Source organism: Bison bison, unplaced genomic scaffold, assembly GCF_000754665.1.
Source record: "Bison bison bison isolate TAMUID 2011002044 unplaced genomic scaffold, Bison_UMD1.0 scf7180017864474, whole genome shotgun sequence".
In the NCBI taxonomy this organism is placed as follows: domain Eukaryota; kingdom Metazoa; phylum Chordata; class Mammalia; order Artiodactyla; family Bovidae; genus Bison; species Bison bison.
The window spans coordinates 6,689,899-6,700,660 of record NW_011495035.1 but is presented as its reverse complement, the minus strand read 5'-3'; the positions used below and the strand labels follow the sequence as shown (position 1 = coordinate 6,700,660).

At 38.4% G+C, this 10,762-nt stretch overlaps 1 protein-coding gene across 12 annotated transcripts in view; it reads right to left on the bottom strand.

The window, feature by feature from the left end:
• CHL1 (cell adhesion molecule L1-like) overlaps positions 1–10,762 on the bottom strand; it is a 356,522-nt gene that overhangs the window by 5,220 nt on the left and 340,540 nt on the right. For 11 of the 12 annotated variants that reach the window (XM_010862011.1, XM_010862008.1, XM_010862019.1 and 8 more), the window contains 4 exons: positions 8,316–8,495; positions 4,959–5,120; positions 4,213–4,344; positions 2,148–2,220 (listed from right to left, as the gene is read on the bottom strand). In XM_010862011.1, coding sequence (XP_010860313.1) covers positions 2,148–2,220; positions 4,213–4,344; positions 4,959–5,120; positions 8,316–8,495 — 547 coding nt within the window. The remainder of the gene's footprint in view (positions 1–2,147; positions 2,221–4,212; positions 4,345–4,958; positions 5,121–8,315; positions 8,496–10,762) is intronic. The other variant, XM_010862020.1, reaches the window with a different exon arrangement.

Here is a 10,762-nt window from a genome sequence, read left to right as displayed (position 1 = left end):
GCAGAGTACATCATGAGAAATGCTGGGCTGGAAGAAGCACAAGCTGGAATCAAGATTGTGGGGAGAAATATCAAGAACCTCAGATATGCAGATGACACCACCCTTATGGCAGAAAGTGAAGAGGAACTCAAAAGCCTGTTGATGAAAGTGAAAGAGGAGAGTGAAAAAGTTGGCTTAAAGCTCAGCACTCAGAAAACGAACATCATGGCTTCTGGTCCCATCACTTCATGGGAAATAGATGGGGAAACAGTGGAAACAGTGGCAGACTTTTGGGCTCCAAAATCACCACAGATGGTGATTGCAGCCATGAAATTAAAAGACACTCCTTGGAGGGAAAGTTATGACCAACCCAGATAGCATATTCAAAAGCAGAGACATTACTTTGCCAACAAAGGTCCATCTAGTCAAGGCTATGGTTTTTCCAGTGCTCACGTATGGACGTAAGAGTTGGACTGTGAAGAAAGCCGAGCACCGAAGAATTGATGCTTTTGAACTGTGGTGTTGGAGAAGACTCTTGAGAGTCCCTTGGACTATAAGGAGATCAAACCAGTCAATCCTAAAGGAAATCAGTCCTGAGTGTTCATTGGAAGGACTGATGCTGAAGCTGAAACTCCAGTACTTTGCCCACCTCATGCGCAGAGCTGACTCATTGGAAAAGACTCTGATGCTGGGAGGGATTGGGGGCAGGAGGAGAAGGGGACGACAGAGGATGAGATGGCTGGATGGTATCACTGGCTCGATGGACGTGAGTCTGAGTGAACTCCGGGAGTTGGTTATGGACAGGGAGGCCTGGCGTGCTGCGATTCATGGGGTCGCAGAGAGTCAGACACGACTGAGTGACTGAACTGAACTGAATCAAAGTAAAAGAGTGTTTACTAAATGGAGGAAAGAAAAATAAGCATAGAGGCAAGGAGAGCTTACCATGAGGTTCAGATGTACATTGGTTAGTGTGTGTGTGTGTGCGCGCGCGCGCGTGTGTGCTTAGTCTCTCAGTCGTGTCTGATTCTTTTGCAACCCCATGGACTGTAGCTTACTGGGCTCCTCTGTCCATGGAATTCTAGGCAAGAATACTGGAATGGGTTGTCATTTCCTTCTCCAGGGATCCTCCCAACCCAGGGACTGAACCCACATCTCCTGCATTGGCAGGCAGATTCTTTACCATCTGAGCAACCTGGGAAGCCCACATAAGTTAATGCAGGAGAGCTAATGAGAATATTCCACATCTCTGTTTATAATAATGGATCCAGGGCAGGGGCCAGTCAGAGCCAACTGAGTCTGCTCTGTAATATGGATCCTGGTCGTGTGTGCTAATGGTCGTATATGCTTGGAAACTGCAACAGCTCCCTTGGCTGCAGTATACAGAGCATCTGACTGAAAACAACAGAGTCCTCAACAGGAACAGGTAAGTCAAGAAGAGGGTGATGGGAAGGTGAAGATGCACACTGACAACAAGAGAGTGAGAAGGGTAACACACCCTCAAGAGGTACTTACCTCCTACCAGATTTCCTGCAGTTTCTCCCATTTTGGCACACTTGTGTAAGTTTGGTCCAGGGGTTAAGACTGACACAATCTTTTTCATCCTTTAAAGACTGTCTCAACCTTCTTTGGATGAACTCTTACCAGAGCTCATCTTAGACAGCAATAGTTGCTCCCTTTTTTGCTCTTATTCTCTTTAATTAATTGCAATCATTTGCATAGATAATTCCCCCCCTCCCCACAGACTAGGTTCATCTTGAGGACATGTTTTGTGACTTACACACCTTTGTAGGTCCACACCGCAGGTACACAAAATACACGTTTATGCGTATACACTGAATACAACCTGAGTTCACAGTGGCTACGGTGAGGAGTGACTACAAGATATTTTATCTATTTTATATAGATAATCTCTAAATAACAATACTGTCCTGTGAATAACACCTTTCAAGGAAATTGTCCAAGCACACAGAGTCTACCTAGATAGCAGTTACACCTCTTCACACAGACATCTAGTTGCTATCAATCACTTGTATTACTATTCTTTATAAGGGTGTTAAAATGTAGTCCTGTAAGCTTTAAGTAGAAATGCTTTTTTAATATATTTTAAAGTTTATTTAACCTGATGGATATATGCTTTGATGCATTTTTAAATGGAGTGTAATGTTTACCTGTATTCTCCAAAGGTTTCATCTTTCGCTGACTGAACTTCAGGGTCTGGGTGAAGATCCTCCTTTTCTTTCACTAAACACACACACAGGTAGAGGAGTAATACGAGTCACTTTCAAAGACATATATCTTCAAAGCACTGTTAATAAGTCAAGTGTTTGATGTCTGTACCTATTCACTCATCTTTCACCTCTTTGTTACCAGCGTTACAGCCTGGTGCAGTTATACATGAATTCAGTATTATGTGGGCAACATGTCTTAATGAAAGAGTCAAACGTAGTTACAGTCGCTCAATGAAGACCAAATTACTGCATGTACATTTCACTGTGCTTCCCTTGTGGCTCAGACGGTAAAGCATCTGCCTACAATGTGGGAGACCCGGGTTCTATCCCTGGGTCAGGAAGTTCCCCTGGAGAAGGAAATGGCAACCCACTCCAGTATTCCTGCCTGGAAAATCCCATGGACTGAGGAGCCTGGTGGGCTACAGTCCGTGGGGTCGCAAAAAGTCGGACACGACTGAGCAATTTACTATGCTAAACTTCCTGAAAATGTCATTGGCTGATATCAGATCGATGTTGTTAAACTAAAGGACTAAAAAGTCTATCATTGCGTTGTTCTCTTCTTACTCCAAACTGCCTCAATAATCAGAATATTAAAGTCTATAATACCATAGGTTAAATGAGATTTATTCTAAACAGTGGGATATAGAACATGAAGATTGTTGCCTCCTTGTGCTCAGAAAATTCGAACTAAAATCCCCTGTCATGGCACCTTTTACTACTTACTTGCAGAGAGATGAGAATTTCTCTTGGTTTTCCTGCAGTGTGAAATGCTGACTTGTGTTTAAGAGCACAGTTTGAAGAAACTCCTTCAGAATCTGGATAAGGTAACACTTCACAAAGGACAATTTGTTGGGCATATACTCAAAGGGAAATGCTATGTCTCTTTACAAATTGAATGAAGTTAAAGTATTAACTAGGATGATTTTTATTTATATTTTATGTACCATTAATTCAAGAGGTATTAAACCTGATATATATCAGAGGAATAAGGGATGCATCCCCAGCAATGGTTAAGTTAACACAGCTAACTAGTAAACCCAGTACTATTAGAATGTACTAGTGCAAAATATCTCTGGGTCATGAATTTATAGAGAGGCATACTGTTAAAATATATGTTGTGATTTACTAACAAGTCTCCCTAACATCTGTGATATTTTACAGATAGAAAATAGAAGCATGGAAGTATTTATATGCCTCTCTAGAGCCTATTTTATATACTGCTGCTGCTAAGTCGCTTCAGTCATGTCCGACTCTGTGTGACCCCAGAGACGGCAGCCCACCAGGCTCCCCTGGCCCTGGGATTCTCCAGGCAAGAACACTGGAGTGGATTGCCATTTCCTTCTCCTATGCATGAAAGTGAAAAGTCAAAATGAAGTCGCTCTGTCGTGCCCGACTCTTAGTGACCCCATCGACTTCAGCCTACCAGGCTCCTCCGTCCATGGGATTCTCCAGGCAAGAGAACTGGAGTGGGGTGCCATTGCCTTCTCCACACTTGATATACTAGAAATGAATATTTCATTTTTAAAAAGTGAAATACTTTCATTCATAAAACAAGTAACTACCTAGAAATAATTCTGTTGATCATACATACACCCTTTGGTTAGTTATTAGAGGAATTTTCTTTTCCTCTCAGTACAGTATATTAACTAATGTACTAATATAAATAGACTTTAATGTGTAATTAAAACAATTGAAGATGTCTCTTACGAAGGTCTCCTAGAAATTAAATGTAAAATGTGAAAGTTAATTGCTCAGTCATGTCTGATTCTTTGCGACCCCATGGACTGTAACCTGCCAGGCTCCTTGGTCCATGGTATTCTCCAGGCAAGAATACTGGAGTGGGTTGCCATTTTCTCCACCAGGGGATCTTCCCAACCCTGGAATTAAACCCAGGTCTCCTGCATTCCAGGCAGATTCTGTACCATCTAAGCTACCTGGGATGTCCTAAACAGGTAAGTAGAATTTACTTGGTAAAATTTAAAGTCATAGTAAGAAACAGCTTTACCTGAGTACTTTCCGCCTTTGTTCCTCTTCACAAAGCAAACAGTTAACAATATTAGTGTGAGTAGAGCAATTGCACACATCAGTCCAATAAACCAGCCTTGAGTGGAGATGTCATCGTACAGACCAGCATATTCTGTTGTACAAAGAGAAGCACACTGAGTCCTGGAAACAGTCTTTGACATTAAGCCCCTTTGGGGAACATTAAACATCATTTTTAAATAAACAAAATAGCATCACTTTTGTCCTTGGAGTGCCCCTAGAGGGTATGTGATTTGAAGTACAGTTCATCAGGAGAATCCTGATAAATCGTTAATTCATTGTTCAGAAAGGGCCCTCTCAAACTGCATTTGACTCTTAGGATGAAAACCAGAGAAACAGTAGAGACAGATCAAGATGAACACAGTAGCAGCAGCAAGCAGGCAAAAGCACAAGCTGCCTTGGTTACATGCAGATTGCCAAGGAGATTCTGGGGGTTTGCTTTTAGTTTTTGTTATTAACACATGTTAATTAGCCGCAGACATTTTTACGCAACTACTCTGGTAAAAACAATTAAGAGGTAAGTCTGGATGTTGGTGAGACATTGTTCATTTCGATACTTTTAAAACGCTATGCCAAAACAAATTGACACTATAGTTTTTACAGCCAATGTACTTCATATTTTCAACATAGGAAGTATGTAAAAGTAAATAATCTACAGAGCATAGATGTATTGTCTAAGATGGCTCCAAACAGAATCTCATTTCTCACCTCTCCCTCTTGTCTCAATTACATCTTCAAAAATGCTATTGTTATCAACCCAATTCTTAGTCAAAAGGCGAACTACATGTTCAGCTCCCGGCTCAAATGCCTCTACTGGGTGAATCTTTTGAGTAAGATTTACTCCTTCTGATATCTTCCCGACACTTTTACCTAAGAAATGTACACAGTTAATTCATATGAATTGTAATCACTGAAAAGTAGGACATGAAAAGCAAAAAAGTACTGTTATTTGAGATGAATGAGAGCCATTTGTAGCATTTTTTTCTCAGTTCTGAATTATCAGAAGATGAAGAAAATCAACATTTCAAGATTTTCTTTTTTAATGTGCTGAAATGGAGTATATGAACTTAATTCATGTCCTTTAAAAATGATACACTTGTTGATGAAGTGATGCTATAAATTTGCGTGGTCATATGAATGGTTTAAAACCAAACACAGACTTCAAAAAACTGTACAATGTCACTTTGTGCAATTTGGACTTTCACAAACCTCATAGGAACCAGATTTGGAGATTTTGGCTTAGATTGAAAGCATATGGCATTAAAACCTTTAATCTACATTACTTCCTTGCCTTGGTCATTTTCATAAGTCTTGATAGAATAGCATAATATGTTCATATATTAAATGTTTGTTTGAAATTTCTAGAAACTTAGGCTACATAAAAGTGCAGGTTTATAGGTACTTTGAAATGAAATGTATTGAAATTTTTGAAGTGTTTGAGAACTTTACAATTCAAAATAAATGTATGTCAATATATTAATTGTAGAATATTATAGCAGATAAAAATATGACAAGTGTAATTAAAATATACATATAATATCAGAAATTAAAACAAAATATCTAAAATAATTTTGCTGTTGATCCATAATGTTGCTAAGAATTAACTCAATAAAATGTTAACAATGTTTAAAGGCTTTAAATGAGAATGTGTCACATGTTAAAATTTAGGTATAACTTTTCAACACAGAGTAAAAATTGATTATATAGTTACTGATAACACAAAGACATCATTAAAAATGGCACCGTGAGAAAAATAAGACCAGTTATATTAGTTGAAGAAAGCCTTCAAGATTGAACACTTGAAACAAAACACAATTAATTTTGCCTTTGAAAAACAGAAATTTAGTGTTCCATTAAATAGCACAAGCTTTTGAAAAATAGAGTAAAGCAAGGATTTTATTGCAACCAGTAACAACACAAAAAAGAATATTTCTGATTAACTCGATTTTCCTCCCTTTTAGATTATGGAATGTAAGCCACCTGAAAATCAGAGTGACAACCAGAAAATGATGGGGAAAAAAATGCTTGTGTATCAAATCCCATTCTCTGATTTAATGCCAGATGACCTTAAAATGGACCATCCAGGCAGAGCAAAGAAAAGAAAGATTCAGAAACAGATTCCAATTTGCACAAAAGTTAACATTTTTAGAGTATTTAGTGATAGCAAGATGATATTCTCAATAGAAAGATAAATTTTTTTCATTTTTTCCCCAAAGATCATGCTGAAATCAAGTGGAAAAGACTAGTTGTTTTTTCTGTAAATATGGCAATATAGGCCTATAGAAGAAAATTCAGTGTCAACAGGGGAAGGGGACAGTAGCTGACATTGCAGAATCCTGAAAAAGAGCACAAACATACTAGTAAGAAACACTTTCAAATCATGACACATGGGAATGAAGAAATATGCTATAAGACGCTCAAGTACATTAGTTATAGTTTGAATTTGCAGAAGAGAATAGCATCATTTATATAGCCACATAAACAGCATTTTCCACCCTATGAAAACAACTTGTCAATGCAACCAAGCCGACATTTACCAATATTTCTATATATACGAGAATGCATGACTATTGTAAGACAATTTTGTGATTTTTTTTTCTTACATGCTGCTAATCGCCAGGAATTTCTGATATACTGTTGGTCCTTAAATAAAAGTAACCCTCCCCAGGCCTTAAACTCTGTTTTAGAAATTACTACTGTTGCATATTTAGATTACCACTATACTGACTTATTTTCTTGGTGTCAGACACTTGTTAACCATTTGAACTCTAGAGGAACAAGAACCTTTTAGTTACTGGAGTGTTTTCAGTCACCATTAAAAGTAGGTAAATAAGTTCTTCAATTCACTTGGTGTCCAATACATCCTTGGGAACAATTTGAGTTTTTGAGAGAAACTATTTTGGATATGTGTGTGTGTATATATACATATGTATATATACACATTCCCCCATAAAAGAAAGTTTTGAGTATATAGGAACTCTTAGGAAAACATAAGCTCTTCAGTATTTACATTGAGTAGGAACAAAATGAGAGGAAGAAACAAACTGACCAAGGTCACAGCATAACCATTTACACATTCATTTCATAGTGATTCATGAACTGAAACACATTGTAATATATGTCTTATATAAATGACAGACTGTTCACGTTTCTTTGTTACTATTTTCTCTTTTTTCCCATGGATTCTACCTTTCATTTAATCTAAAATTTGGGAAAGCATCCAGAACAGTGGATGCGTAGTACATGATACATAAATGACTTGTTTATTTTTCCCTTCCTGCTCTCTCCCATTTCCTTTTGCCTGCCTCCAATACCCCTCTAGGTCTCACCAACTTGAATTCTACGCAAGGCCCTCTTTTTTAAGCTTAAAAGTATGTCTATCCTTTCCCCCAATCCACTTCCCTTTCTTGCTTTACCTTCTTATTTTATCTCCTAATGCCCTGTTGATAACATAGAAAGCTTAGTAAAAATACTTCTAAAATCATAATCGGAGAAATAATTTTGGAAGGGAAATGGGCTGAGTTGGAAAAAAAATAGAAAAGTAAAATTGAATTAGGCGAACTATACAAATGAAACGATAGTGTTATGAGCCAGTTTCAAGCTAATTACTTGGCATCATCCAGTAGACAGTAAAATAAAATTGGTTTATGAATCACTGTATAGATGAGTCATGACATGGAGGTGAAATGTGTTAGATCAGTGGTGCAAAATGTCTACCAGTGCAAGAGGCAAACATTTTTCTGGGTGGAAACATTTCCAAAAGAAAAATACCCGCTCTACTAACCTTATGACTAACTTTGTGACCTTATAGCCCCCTATTTTAATTAAAATTATAGTTCCTGACCTTATATACACTGAGGCTATAGTTTGATTACTGTTGTGCTGAAATCCATAAATTGAGTCAATGTGAACTTTAGAAACAAGAAAAATAAATTCTGTACATCAGTGGAAAACAGAAGGCCAGACAGATTGAGAGCACAATCACTTCTGATTTATAGTGACTACCATGGTGCCTTCCTTTCAGAGCAGTTTAAAACGGAGCATGCATAAACCTCCGGTACTTACTCCCCTCTCCTAATGTAGCACTCTCCTCGGTGATTGGTTTTCCACAGCCCTTTGAAGTGCAAGCCCTCAAGTAGAATTTGTACTTGGTAGTTGCACTGAGGTTCAAGAGACGCCAGCTGGGCTTTGATGGAGTTGTAATGTTGATACCATTTAGCTCTCCAATTTCCTCAGTGTCATTTACTGAAGAAAGAAACAGGAACATCAACACCTCGGATTTTGTAGCCTTAGCCATTCAATTATGTTATGCCTTATTTCTGCTTCTATTCATGCTTGTGGCCTGCCATCTTAATTATTCATAGTCTCTATCAACTCAATTCTATGAGGTAGATACAATTATTATGACATATTATCCAGGGGTAATTTAACATCTGGCAAGAATAAACACACTGCCTAGATCTAGAGCCACCAACTGGCAAACCCGGATTTGAATCCAAACCACAGCCTTTTAACTCCGAAGCCCATGCTCCTAATCACTGTGCTATACTGGACAGCCTCTGCAGCTTTACCATACCTATCAACAATGATGAGCTCCCCCACTGACATATTTTCATTGTATCCTTGACGTGTGTGTGTGTGTGTGTGTGTGTGTGTGTGTGTGTGTCTGTGTATTAGTCGCTTAGTCATGTCTGACTGTTTGTGACCCCGTGGAGTTTCGCCCTCCAGACTCTTCTGCCCATGGGATATCCCAGGCAAGAACCCATGGGGTGGGTTGCCATTTCCTTCTTCAGAGGATGTTTCTGACCCAGTGATCAAGCACGGATCTCCTGCATTGCAGGCAGATTCTCTACCATCTGAGCTAAGTACTTTTTAATCTTTTATTGTAAAAATTTGAACAGTGATTTACCAGAGTCTTCTATAGTTTCTGGTTTACTATGTAGCACTGAACCAGTATTCAAGGACTCAAGAAACTGATAAATTAATGTATTTTAAAATGTCTACTGTATACTTAGCACTATGTAAAGCACTGTATAGAAAAATATGATTTAGATAGTGCCTTTCAAAGAACCTGCAGCATAGCAAGATCTTGATATTTGTGCAAGAGCTCAAAGTGCTCGAAGACTACTGAAAGAATAATCCGAGATGAAATGGTATGTTCAAGGTTGTGCAACCATTAGTGGCAAGAAAAGGGCTAGAATAAACACTCTTGACACTTGGTCCAAGAGACCCTAAAAATATATTTACTCTTTAACTTAAAATGCCTTCATTGTAGATACAATGCAGTGAGATAAATGGAAATGAAAAATTACTAATCCAAACATAGGAAAGAAGTAAAATAATCACTCTTGGTCAATTACTTGAGAGCACTCCTGTAAATAGCACCAAGTCAATTGAAAAACTACCACAATCAATGTAAGAATTCAGCAAAGTACATAGAGAGCTCTCATATACACACTCAACGACTATTTAGAACATATAGCCACAAAAATAGATAAGCCATCTAAGAATATTTCAATCACTTAGCAGATAGCTAAATAAGTATAGATATAAGACTAGAGATCTCTTTAAGAAAATGAGAGACACCAAGGGAACATTTCATGCCAAGATGGGCTCAATAAAGGATAGAAATTGTATGGACCTAACAGAAGCAGAAGATATTAAGAAGAAGTGGCAAGAATATACAGAAGAACCGTACAAAAAAGATCTTCACGACCCAGATAATCACAATGGTGTGCTCAGCCCAACATCCTGGAATGCCAAGTCAAGTGGGCCTTAGAAGCATCACAACGAACAAAGCTAGTGGAGGTGATGGAATTTCCATTGAGCTATTTCAAATCCTAAAAGATGATGCTGTGAAAGTGCTGAACTCAATATGCCAGCAAGTTTGGAAAATTCAACAGTGGCCCCAGGACTGGAAAAAGTCAGTTTTCATTCCAATCCAAAGGAATACCAAAGAATGCTCAAACTACCGCATAATTGCACTCATCTCACATGCTAGTAACATAATGCTCAAAATTCTCCAAGCCAGGCTTCAACAGTATGTGAACTTTGAACTTCCAGATGTTCAAGCTGGGTTTAGAAGAGGCAGACGAACCAGAGATCAAATTGCCAACATCCACTGGATCATCGAAAAAGCAAGAGAGTTCCAGAAAAATATCTACTTCTGCTTTATTGACTATGCCAAAGCCTTTGACTGTATGGACCACAACAAACTGTGGAAAATTCTGAAAGAAATTGGAATACCAGACCACCTGCCCTGCCTCTTGAGAAATCTGTATGCAGGGCAGGAAGCAACAGTTAGAACTGGACATGGAACAACAGACTAATTCCAAATCAGGAAAGGAGCACGTCAAGGCTGTAAATTGTTACCCTGCTTATTTAACCTATTTGCAGAGTACATCATGAGAAACTCTGGGATGGATGAAGCACAAACTGGAATCAAGATTGCCGGGAAAAATATCAATAACCTCAGATATGCAGATGACACCACCTTTATGGCAGAAAGTGAA